The sequence below is a fragment of the Podarcis muralis genome, chromosome 2, assembly GCF_964188315.1.
Source record: "Podarcis muralis chromosome 2, rPodMur119.hap1.1, whole genome shotgun sequence".
In the NCBI taxonomy this organism is placed as follows: Eukaryota; Metazoa; Chordata; class Lepidosauria; order Squamata; family Lacertidae; genus Podarcis; species Podarcis muralis.
This window is the reverse complement of record NC_135656.1, coordinates 28,177,424-28,189,634: the sequence shown is the minus strand read 5'-3', so window position 1 is coordinate 28,189,634 and position 12,211 is coordinate 28,177,424. Positions and strand designations below refer to the sequence as shown.

General features: G+C 44.4%; 1 protein-coding gene across 1 annotated transcript; it reads left to right on the top strand.

The window, feature by feature from the left end:
* Nucleotides 1-999: 999 nt before the first annotated feature.
* On the top strand, nt 1,000-7,043 carry CCDC137 (coiled-coil domain containing 137). Its single transcript, XM_028714160.2, has 6 exons — nt 1,000-1,150; nt 2,311-2,435; nt 3,373-3,568; nt 4,703-4,785; nt 6,087-6,166; nt 6,459-7,043. The coding sequence occupies exons 1-6, from the start codon at nt 1,074-1,076 to the stop codon at nt 6,669-6,671; spliced, it is 774 nt and encodes a 257-aa protein (XP_028569993.2). The 5' UTR covers nt 1,000-1,073; the 3' UTR covers nt 6,672-7,043.
* The last annotated feature ends 5,168 nt before the right edge of the window (nt 7,044-12,211 follow it).

The following is a 12,211-nucleotide window of genomic DNA, read 5'->3' as shown; positions in this document are numbered from 1 at the left end:
GCCACGCCGGACATTTGGGTTCCAAAAAATGTTCGAAAACCGGAACATTTACTTCCGGGTTTTCGGCATCTGGGAATCAAAACATATGATAACAGAGTTGTTTAGGAACCAAGGTTTGACTGTAATGATAATGATGATGATAACGGAAGCTGCCTAGAGCGGCTATGGCAACCCAGTCAGATAGGCAGGATCAGTGCTTTCTTTTTTTTATGGGGCTACACAGTGCCAGCACCTTTTCTAGAAGAAAAACACTGGTTTAAAATGTGGCACTAAGTGTAGCAACTTAATGGTCCCTTTTTTTCTAGAATAAAAACACTGGGCAGGGTACAAAAAAAATAATGATAATGATGACGATTATGATTATGATAATAACAATAATAATAAGGGTAATAATAATTGTGATCAGTGTCTTTCATGGTGGAGCAGCACACAAATCCCCTTCTAGAAACAGTCGCCACAACATTATTGCTATTTGCTGTGGCGCCCTATAAACAAACCACAAGCCATCGCCTGAGGCCTGTAACTCTAAAAAGCGAAAGGGAAAAGCGGGGTGCCTCTTCAAGCGGGCATTTTAGGCACAGCTGACTCCCGGCTGCTCTCTCCCTTTGCCTCCTCCCAGCAGCTTCTCCGTCCGCGGGCAAGAGCGACCCGCTGCCCAGTAAACGCGCTCAGGACCAGGCATGCAATTGTGCCCTTCAGCAGCTTCGCCCCGCCGCCGAACCCCCTCACCTTCCCCGGCGAGCGCCCGGCCGCTGCTGCTGCTGCTGCAGCCTGAGACCCGGCCAGCCACCGGCTGCACCGGAGGGCGCCCACTAACAGCAGCATCAACATCAGCTCCGGATTGCCTGGGAAGAAGCCACGCCCCGTCCCGTCCCTGCTCCGGGCGCCGAGACTGGCATCTCTCTCGGCCAATGGCCTCAGCCGCCTCCAGGGAGGCTGTGGGAGGGGAACGACGAGATGTCAAACGGTGGGCGTGTGGAAAAAAGCTCTCAACCAATGGGGAGCGGGCAAAGGGGGGCACCGGAAGTAGAGCAGGCGCACGTGGGTGAAGCGGAAAGGAAAGAAGAGGCGCGATGGGGAAAAGGAAGGTGCGGACGCAAGCGGCGCCTGCTGCCACCGCCTCGCGGGAAGGGGCTGCTCCAAGGGGCAGGTGAGTGTTTATCCCGCCGGTGATGTTTCGGTGTGCGCGTTGTCCCGGGGGGGGGGGGTGTGCTAGCAAACAACAGCCCTGTAAGGTAGGCCCGCGTGATGCGCATCACCCTCCTTATCGCAGACGCGGAGTTGAGGATTGAAAGGTTTTTAAGCGGCTTGCTTAAAAAGCGGGTCGATGTCGGGTTTCGGTTGTACGCTTCGCGGTAGTGGGGTAAGCGTGCCTTTCGGGTTTCTTTCTTTTTTTGGCACTGGGAATGTCGGCTGCATCTGGAACCCGGCTCAAGATCACCAAAATTCACGCAACAAAACTTGCTTTAATACTGTACTCTGGATGGGTGCGGCTTAAACTTGAGGTCAAGCTTGAGGTTCATTGTTTTCAGATGATTAGTAGTAGTAGACTCAGTGTTGGACATATAGTGGTGCCTCAGGTTACATACGCTTCAGGTGACAGACCCAGAATGTAACCCAGAAATAGTGCTTCAGGTTAAGAACCTTGCTTCAGGATGAGAACAGAAATCACACGGCAGCAGCGAGAGGCCCCATTAGCTAAAGTGGTACCTCAGGCTAAGAACAGTTTCAGGTTAAGAAGGGACCTCTGGAATGAATTAAGTTCTTAACCCGAGGTACCACTGTATATATAAGCACCCTCCAGGTGTTGCTAAAATATAACTATTATCCTAATCTTGTGTAGCTTTCGGGTAAATGTAATCAATTGCCACTTTATACCAGGAGTGCTTACCCTGTTTCCCTTCAGGTCTTGGCTTCCCAGTTTCTGTTGCTTGTCAGAGCTTATGGGAGTTTTAGACCTGTAACATCTGGAGGGGCATGTACTAGGTACCCCTGCTTAAAACATTGATGTCACAGTATAATAAATGGTGCTGTTGCAGCTGTCCTGTATGTGGACATTGTTGTAGCTGCCCCGTACAGATGGTGTCACCTTGACATTCTAATATGGAGCAGCCTGTGAAATTGTGATCACAAGCTTTTGCCTGCTAGTTGCCTGCGTGATGGACAGCTGCTCTAAACCTGTCATTCAAGCTGGTTTTCAGGTCGTACTTACCAAAAGGCATTTTGAAATTTTAATTGGTGGTAGCTGTTGTTGAAACAAGCTGTACAACCTTGCCAATAACACCCCCCCCCCCCTTTAAAACCCTGAAGACAGATGATGATGAAGAAGAAAACTCAGTGCCTGGATGAGCAAGAAATTCCTTTTCGGTTGCGGGAAATAATGAGGAGCCGTGATGAATTAAAGAACCCCAAGAGCAAGAAGAAAAAGAAAAAGGGTAAAAAAAGCAGTCTTCGTGTTTTTCCAACATACACTATGGACCCAACTCTGATAGCTCAGTTGGTTAGACTTAGAGCATGGTTCTCATAACACCAAGGTTGCAGGTTCGATCCCCATATGGGACAGCTGTATATTTGTGCATTGCAGGGGGTTGGACTAGATCAGGCATCCCCAACCTTCGGCCCTCCAGAAGTTTTGGACTACAATTCCCATCATTCTTGACCACTGGTCCTGTTAGCTAGGGATCATGGGAGTTGTAGGCCAAAACATCTGGAGGTTGGGAATGCCTGGACTAGGTAATCCTCAGGGTCCCTTCCAACTCTACCATTCTAGGATTACTGTCTCTTTACCATAATAGCACAATACGTCCCTCTGCAACTTTCAGTTCATTAAGCTTTGGCATGGGGAATTGATCAGTCAGTAACAGCATAACTGTTCTGGATTTGTTTTCGTGAAAACTGGGTGTAAATTTATTAAGGAAATAAATAACTCATTGCCAATCCATTTGTCTTTTGGCAACAACATCCGTTGCCTGCTTATGGCAGAGGGCCAGCAGCTATCTGCTCTAAGGAGCTCTGTAATAATAAACACAATCAATGCAAAAAACACATGCTATATTGGGAAGTTAATGGATTCCAATGTAATTTGATCCTATATTCAGTTGCGGAGCCAGTCCTCCTAGCTAGCACCAGGACTGTGACATTTTGGGGGTGGGGAAATCTAGGGTGGTTGGACATGGTGTGACACCCATTTATGCCCCACAGAAGTATGTTAGACTGCTCTAGCTTGGACCACTGTCAAATAGACATTGTGCTTGTCTATTTTTGTTTTGCAGAGGGCCAGGGAAATAAAGGTTTTTTTGTCTTCATCTTGCTTTATTTCTCTGGGTGCTGTTGGGCACAGTAAGACTGTAATAGTTTGTGTTTTCATCTCAGAGAAGCAACCAGGTCATATACTGGAGGGTGACATACCTGTGCCAAAATTCAAGCGGCGAAAAGGAGAGGGAGATTCTACCTACATCGGGCGCATTGAGCGGGAAACTCAGCATGTGATGTTCCTTACCAAATACCAGCTGCAGCGTGAACCTGAAAAAGAAGAGCCAGTCCCAGAAAAGTCCCAGAGTAAGAAAGAGTAAGCTTGATCCCTTAGGTAAAGGGACCCCTGACCATTAGGTCCAGTCGTAGACTCGGGTTGCAGCGCTCATCTCACTTTATGGGCCAAGGGAGCCGGCGTACAGCTTCCGGGTCATGTGGCCAGCATGACTAAGCCACTTCTGGCGAACCAGAGCAGTGCATGGAAACGCTGTTTACCTTCCCGCCGGAGTGGTACCTATTTATCTACTTGCAATTTGACGTGTTTTCAAACTGCTAGGTTGGCAGGAGCAGGGACCGAGCAACGGGAGCTCACCCCGTCGCAGGGATTCGAACCGCCAACCTTCTGATCGGCAAGCCCTAGGCTCTGTGGTTTAACCCACAGCGCCACCCACGTCCTTAGTTTGCAGCTAATGTTGGAAACTCAGATATATAAGCTAGATGCCAAATGGCTCCTTAAACCAAGCTTACTGTCACCAAAATGAAATGTCTCATTGCCATTTTGGGGCAAGATGGCTCTAAAGTCTTATTTTTCAAATGATGGGCTGACTGTGATTGATTCTCAGTTAAACATCTGGCTAGTTCAGATGACAACCTTGAGCTAGGGTGAGAACTTTGAGAACTTAAGGAAGAAAAGTCACTTGATCCCGGGACAGTCCACATAGATACTGGCCTATTCCTACCTCTTTTTCTTAATGGTGACACAGACTATTCATAACGTAAGAATATTCTTCACAACTGTGAGCAAGGCAGTGGGGTGGGGTAAGTGAAGACAAGCTGCAACAACAAACTGTTAACGTTCTTCACCGCTCCTGCTCAGGCAGCACAGAAAAAGCATTTTGGTTCCTGAAATTCATTCCAATTGTGCACATAAAATATAACTGATAGAATTCTATGGGATGTGGTATTAGTGTGTGCAAACAGTTCAGATCCAAGGATCCCCAGGCATGCACCTCCAGGTGGTGGAGATGTCAGGCACCATCCTGGCACCTAGACATCTTCATTTGGCCGCAGGTGGCCAATAGCCAGGTACACAATGCCTTTTATTGACACAGTATTTTTGTAGTCCTCTTTGCTCTGATTGGGGCTCTGAATTGTATTCCCTTCATCCTCCGTTGAAATTCATGTGTACAGCTCCTGTTGCATCCTTTCTTCAACAAAACTTGCTTTCTAGTTTTCAGAAGAAGAAGCTGGATAAAATCCGTAGGAAGAAAGAGGAGAAAAAAGCAGCATTGCTGGAGAAAGACTTTCTCAAAGGTAGGGGAAGTATTTTTCAACGTATGACTCTTTGGATTTCTTCAGAGTTCCAGAACACCCCAAATCTCTGCTACAGAATTCCAAGGATTTGAAAACCACCACATCTTTCTTGATGTTTCCTGCATGTATATTTTTTCCCCCAATGGGTGCTTTGAGTGTGCATTTATTTTTGTGGTGGTAGTTCTATCTGGATATTGAGAATTTCATACTGAGGAGAAGGATTGTGGTGTTGACTTATGTTACAACAGGATACACAATTGCTTTGGATTATGGGATTTGTCTGGATCATCATAAGGCTGTAGTCTACTCAGTTCAACTCAAATAGTATCTTTCTTTCTTTGCACTTTATAAAACAAAAACTTGCCGTTTGTGCGGGAACAGAAAGTTGATTTAGTATATCACTGTTTATAGTGATATGTTAAATCATTTGCGTATTATTTATTATCCCGCTCTTCTGGTGCAAAATCCCCACTCAGGGCAGCTTAAAAACACCTAACATTCCATATATATACACACACACACACACACACACACACACATACACATACATACACACACAGCCAAGCAGGATTGGAAAAATGAATGCACCCTTAAGCTACATGCCATCTGCTGTAGAATCCAGCCATGGAGAGCTGGTGTTAGGAGTTTTTAGCACTGCAAACACTTTCATCAATTGAACCACCAGTCTCTCTGTCAGTTGTTGTTGTTACTCATTAGTCGCTTTCTTAAACAAATGTAATAACAACAAATAAATAAATAAATAACACATGGAGTAAAATCAACATAAAGTTGAAACAGAATAAAAACGGAAACTTTTTCGTATTTTTAAAAGGCAGGACTAAAACATCCCAAACACTGAAGAAACCAGATAATTAAAAGCCAAAGCCTGGTGGTCTTTGCTATCAAGCAAATCTGTTGTCAAGAGGAAGCTTGGTTCCAGCTCCACTTCCAAAGCTTGGACACCTGCTTTTTAGGGCACACCTTTATGTCCAAAGCAACAAATTCCCAGCTGAAATATATAAAAGTGTAATTGCATTGTGCTGAATTTTGTAATAGGGACAGGTACATTTGAATGGGAGCTGAACCGTAGTCTCTGTTGCTGTGTACTGTGGTGATTAACGTACAGGACGGAAAGCCACTTGTTCTTTGCTGTGACATGACAAATGGGAGTGGCTGTGTTGGCCTCTGGACTGGACTTCAGGCTGCTAAATGGGATATTACGGGAGGAGAATATATCTATTTTAGTTCTATCTCCATCTCAATTCAGTCCCTTCAGCTTACCTCTTTGCCATTCCTTTCAGACTCAGTGAAGTTTGGTGAGGTTGCTGAACAGCCCCCAACAATTACAGCGAAACCTAGAAAGAGTGTTGTCAAAGACAAGGTAAGTTATGTAGCTGCATGAAATTCTATCTCTGTCTTCTAACTTGGCCAGTGACCCTGCTACCTATACAGGAAATAATTTTACACGATCGGTAGCAAAGCTTGGGGAAGAACACTGGTTTGCTGTTAGCAATACTATTATCAAACTAGTTGTATCAGAGTTTCGGGTATTCCAGGGTTTGTTTGCTTGTTTGTTTTCTGTAAGCTGGTTCTGTGTTCATGATCATACTCAATCTATAACCTCTTTCCTCTGTGTGCTTCTTTAACTTGAGCCAATCTCTCTTACATTCCAGGCCGGCAAGAAGGAGCTTCTGCTGACATCTCTCTTGGGCTCCAGTGGGACACCCTCCACTCCAAAAGTATTCCACACATCCCTTGCTCGCCAGAGGATTGTGCAGGAGGAAAGAGAAAGGGTTGTCCAAGCTTACCGGGACATAAAGAAACGCAAGCAGCAGCAAATGGCTGAAAGTCAGCTTGCTATTGACAAACTAAAGAAGCCCGTCTGAGATGTCAGAATGCTTCCACTGTGCCAGAAAACAGGAAGAAACATTTTAATACAAGGACAGAGCAGCAGCCAAGATGGCGGTGTATTTAAACGATCCTCTTTTCGGATGACCACATCAAGCCATCTGGACCAGCAAGATTGACTGGTGTTGTACACATTGGGCAATATGGCGGTCGTCTGCTACTTCCAGAAGCAGAGCGAAGTGTATACAGTGGAATTTTTCTAGACTCAACCTTGGAACTTCATGCCTAGTGATCTTAGCAACTTGGGGGTTCTGTAATCTTCTCTTAATTTTCCTCTGGGATTCAGAGTAGAAGGACTAATATGGGAATGGTCTCAGAAGCAATTACACCAAATAAATATATTTATATTATCCACTGATGCAGCCATTTGGCAGAGGAATGCGGAATGAAAATAGCACCCTGAAAATAACAACAAAGCAAAATGGTCTCATTTGATTTAGAAGGTTATGAAAGGCCCAGTGCTCAGTTAATTCCCCCTCTATCAGTATCAGCGGCAAGTTCTGTTTTTTTGCTGCTTACTATCCAGCGCAACTCTGCATCCATATATTCCCCAACAAAGTTGGAGAAACACATTTCGCTCCCTCTCTCAATGCACTGGCACAAAGATAAATAAGATGTGAAAGGAGAAAGAGGATTGCCAAGCAAAGCTATTTAGGGTTAAGATACATTTCTTCCCACCTTGGTCTTCCTCTTGTGGCTGGAAGGTGGTCAGAAATTGTTCTTCTGTTTAATATTACACTGGTATTTCTAGAGAGATGCACATTTTTCCTATCTACTTCTCTGACGTGCCAGAAGAAAAGGCAAAAATTCGAAGCTGGTCCCCCTCCTTTATTATTGGCAGCTTCAAAAACAAAAGACGTTAGAGATGATTGGACTGCCTGCTCTTGTCTCATACAAGCAGATACCATTGAGATCTTTGACTGGTTTGGAAAATGTGGTCCCTGTTCAGCCAGCAAATGAGTTTTGGAGCAGAAATAGAGGCAATGCTACTTCCCACCATAGTGTGGTAGGAGAGCTGGGGGGAAAATTCACACCTGGCAACCCATGTGCCCCTTTGGTTTCAGATAGTACATGGGTAAAGGTAAAGGGACCCCTGGCCATTAGGTCCAGTCGTGGCCGAATCTGGGGTTGCGGCACTCATCTCGCTTTATTGGCCAGGGAGCCGGCGTACAGCTTCCAGGTACAAGGGTAGATGAGTCTTAAAAGCCCGGGACACAAATTTTCACAGCCATCTAGCAGCTATGGTGGCTCATTTACAAGAAGTAATGTATTTAGCAATAACTCTGGAAGCACATACTGTGATACCTTGGTTCCCGAATGGCTTGGCTCCCAAATGCCGCAATCGGAAGCCACGCCTTGGTTTTCGAACAGTTTCAGGAGTCGAACGGACTCCCGGAACAAATTAACTTTGAGAACCAAGGTAGCACTGTACTCAACCCTGAATACATTCCTTCTGGAAAATGAGCCACCTTAGTCACAAGAGGGTTGTGAAAAATTATGTCCCAGCCTTTTTAGACTCCTCTACCCTATGTGCTATCAGGGATGGCCAACAGGTAGATCGTGATCTACTGGTAGATCGTGAGGGCTCTGTTGTAGATTGAGGTAGATTGTTGCCCCCCCCCAAAAAAGCTCAACAAGCTTGACTTCCCAAAAAAAAGTTCAACAACTTCGGCTTCCTAAAAAGAGCTCAAAACTTTGGTAGATCACTGCCAGTTTTTTTATAGTGGGAGTAGATCTCAGTCTCTTGAAAGTTGGACATGCCTGTACTATCTGAAAGCCAAGGAGCACGTGAGTTACCAGCTTTGAAATATCTTGGCATAGCTGTCAACGTTTTCCCTTTTTTTAAAGGAAATTCTCTTATTCCGAATAGGATTCCTTACAAGAAAAAGGGAAAGTTGACAGCTATGTATCTTGGGAATATTTTTAGCTCTCCTACTCCGCTACCAGATCTGTTGCCTCTTCTCTCCCCGCAGCTAGGAGGCATTGCTGTGTCTCTTCTCTGCTGTCCTGTTCTAGTTGCAAAGAGAGTTATTTTCCCTGCAGTGGGATGAGGCTTCAGAGCAGATAGTGCTCCCTTGTGACTCCCATCCAGTATTGGGATGGAAGTCTCCCAGGAATGGGTTTACCATCACGGAGTGAATTTGAAGATGCCTTCCAGTGACAGCCTATTCAGGGTGGAACAGAAAGCAAGTCTCCTGCTTTGCAATACTTTAACTACCCACCATCAAAAGGTTCCAAAAACCCCAAAATATCAAACTTTTTATTTTATTTTATTTTAATTGGGATAGGTCGATGTAGGCAAAATGCCTGGGCAAATAGGAAGGTTGTTACTTGGCACTAGAGATCCGACAGTCAGCACCAGGTATACCTTTCTTTGGGGAAGGCATTTCAAAACCGGGATGCCATTACGTAAAAGGCTAAAATACTTAATTCCATCCTGGAATGTGGGGCTGGTGAAGCTAGGGGGGGGGGGGAGACCTATGTCATTTCTCTCTTCTCTCCCCTGCTCCCCCCCAAAAAAAATATTCTTCAAGGCTTCTAGCTTCTTCAGTCACTCACAAGATTTAATTGAAAACAGGAGCAATTTACGGTACTTCCTCCTAACAAGATTTGCATTAAAACAGCAACAACCCAGGTTGATGTCCTAGTGGGATGTCCCCATAAGTGCAAACAAAGGAGGTTGGGAAAGAGTGGCAGCGGCGTCTTAAAATGTCTAGCACGGGTCTTGTCAGTAGGTGGCAGGATCTGCCCATAAGCAACAGGGAATCCTCTCTTGTCTTTTTATACTAATAGAGTGTGGTACAAGTAGCATCCTGTGGGCTGGGAAGAAGGAGCACCTCTTCTTGTCACAGCCAAACGGCAGGAAACATTATCCTTGATTCATCAGTAGTGAGGGATGTTCCCACAGCTTCACCTGCAGCCTCCATGCAGAATTGGGCTGTAGTTGCTGGTTTGAACCTTTATGTTCACTGTCTGTGTTCTGGCTGAATCTAAGGGGTTACAATCTGTAATACAGCTATTTACTACACTGTGGTGCTGGTTTAGGCTCTAAGAGTATGGTAATTTTCTCACAAAGCACCTGATCTACATCCGCCACCACTTTTAGCTACCTGTTGCTTGAATCATTATTTTTTTTAAGTATATCTTTATGGATTTAAAATAAATACATTTATGCAAAAACAGACAAACAAACAAATAAACATACAATCAAATAATGAAGTCAAACAAACAACCACAATATAGGAAACAACAAAATTAGTATAACTAACATCATTTATACTCCCGATACTGAAATCAATTATAAAACTTATAAAGAAAGAAATTAAAAATGACTTCCAATTAATCTCACTGTACTTTATCAATTACCTTATACCACACAGTTTCTTATATAGTCTCTTTTTATCTCCCTACTAACTTACATTTATACAATACAAGGATCAGTCTAGTTCTGCCAAATTGTTGCTTGAATCATTTTGTTTTACTAGCTTTTCACAGCTTATCCCTTGGTTTCTAAAACTCTGGATACAACCAGACTGCTGGGAATGTTACGGTTGCATGTCCTATACAGTCGTACTCAAACAGATGAACACCTTGAGTTTGTTGTGCCTATCACTTTTGCTTGAAAGACAAGTCCTGCACTGACTTCACTGGGAATCGCTAGAGAGAAAGAGCATTCAGGATTGCAGTTCTGTTGGAAGATGTCACACAATGTTTAGAGCTGAGTGCATTGAACTGCAAGGTTGTTGTTGTTTAGTCGGTTAGTCATGTCCGACTCTTCGTGACCCCATGGACCAGATCACGCCAGGCACTCCTGTCTTCCACTGCCTCCTGCAGTTTGGTCAAACTCATGCTGGTAGCTTCGAGAACACTGTCCAGCCATCTCGTCCTCTCTCGTCCCCTTCTCCTTGTGCCCTCCATCTTTCCCAACATCAGGGTCTTTTCCAGGGAGTCTTCTCTTCTCATGAGGTGGCCAAAGTATTGGAGCCTCAGTTTCACGATCTGTCCTTCCAGTGAGCACTCAGGGCTGATTTCCTTAAGAATGGAGAGGTTTGATCTTCTTGCAGTCCATGGGACTCTCAAGAGTCTCCTCCATCACCATAATTCAAAAGCATTAATTCTTCGGCAATCAGCCTTCTTTATGGTCCAGCTCTAACTTCCATACATCACTACTGGGAAAACCACAGCTTTAACTATACGGACCTTTGTTGGCAAGGTGATGTCTCTGCTTTTTAAGATGCTATCTAGGTTTGTCATTGCTTTTCTCCCAAGAAGCAGGTGTCTTTTAATTTCGTGACTGCTGTCACCATCTACAGTGATCATGGAGCCCAAGAAAGTAAAATCTCTCACTGCCTCTATTTCTGCAAGGTGCGTGCTGCCTTAAAAGCACAAGAATGGGTGCTCAGTTTGTCCCAAAGTATTGCAAGGTCCAGAACTGCTAAGACTATGCTTTTGGGTGGGCCACGATAGTAAAATATATTGGCAAGCTTTTGATTCAAAGAGATGCTATGCAGTCTTGAGCTCTGCTGTGCAGCAACTTTTGAGGAGCACCTTGTTGACTTTCCCCATCCTACACTTACACAGCACACCATCAAGGACGGAGTCTCATGCATGGAACTTGGGGGTCAGTCCTATTGCTGCAGTTATTTATGTTCAGTTATCCCACAAAGGAGGAATGGAAAGGTAAACTGTCCCCAGAAGAAAGAAAAATGATCAGAAGCATGTTCTGAAGCTGCTGGGGATGGGACAGATGTCGCTGGTTCAAACTACTACTGAGATTTAATTAAATCCAATTTGAGCCTGATTGCACAAACGATGACATTGTGGGTGTGCTGTCCTCAATTAAGAGGACTTGTAAACAGCTTCTCGGATGTACAGCCCGCCTTTTCCTCTATGGCCTTACCTAATTCCTGTTGCACAATGACAAGGTGCCCCAGGGGAGAGCTCTCTAGATTTTAGCAGTATTGCATTCATGTGGGGGCACCAGCTCTATGTATTTGGAACATTTTTCTTAAAGTCACACGTAGCTGTGTTAGCCCATAAGAAGAAGAAAATCCTCAGCTTGCTTGCTTTCTAATTTTTTTTAAAAAAAAATCTTTATTGCATTTAAAAAAAAAAACAGAGAAAGCATAAATTAAAGATTACATCCATATATTCCAAAAAGAAAAAGAAAAAATGCAATATATATATATATATATATGAGAAAAAAAGATTAATAAACAAATGAAAAAGAATTGATCAAGTACAGTTACACCTCGGGTAACGAATGCTGCGGGTTGTGCATTTCTGGGTTGCGGACCGCGCCGAACCTGGAAGTACCGGAACGGGTTATTTCTGGGTTTCAGCACATGTGCAGAAGCACCGAATCGTGTCATGCGTGTGTGCAGACGCGGCGTTTCAGGCTGCGAACACTGCGGGTTGCGAACGTGCCTCCCGCATGGATCACGTTCGCAACCAGAGGTATGACTGTACACGAAATTATTCAAAGGATACAAACAGAAGTCTGAATATTCTAGACACC

Bases quoted from the DNA above. Each gene is read 5' to 3' on its own strand.
- CCDC137 (XM_028714160.2), top strand. From the start codon at position 1,074: ATGGGGAAAAGGAAGGTGCGGACGCAAGCGGCGCCTGCTGCCACCGCC. The intron at 1,151-2,310 runs GTGAGTGTTTAT...AAAACCCTGAAG, and splicing joins GGGGCTGCTCCAAGGGGCAG to ACAGATGATGATGAAGAAGA. The intron at 3,569-4,702 runs GTAAGCTTGATC...CTTGCTTTCTAG, and splicing joins AAGTCCCAGAGTAAGAAAGA to TTTTCAGAAGAAGAAGCTGG.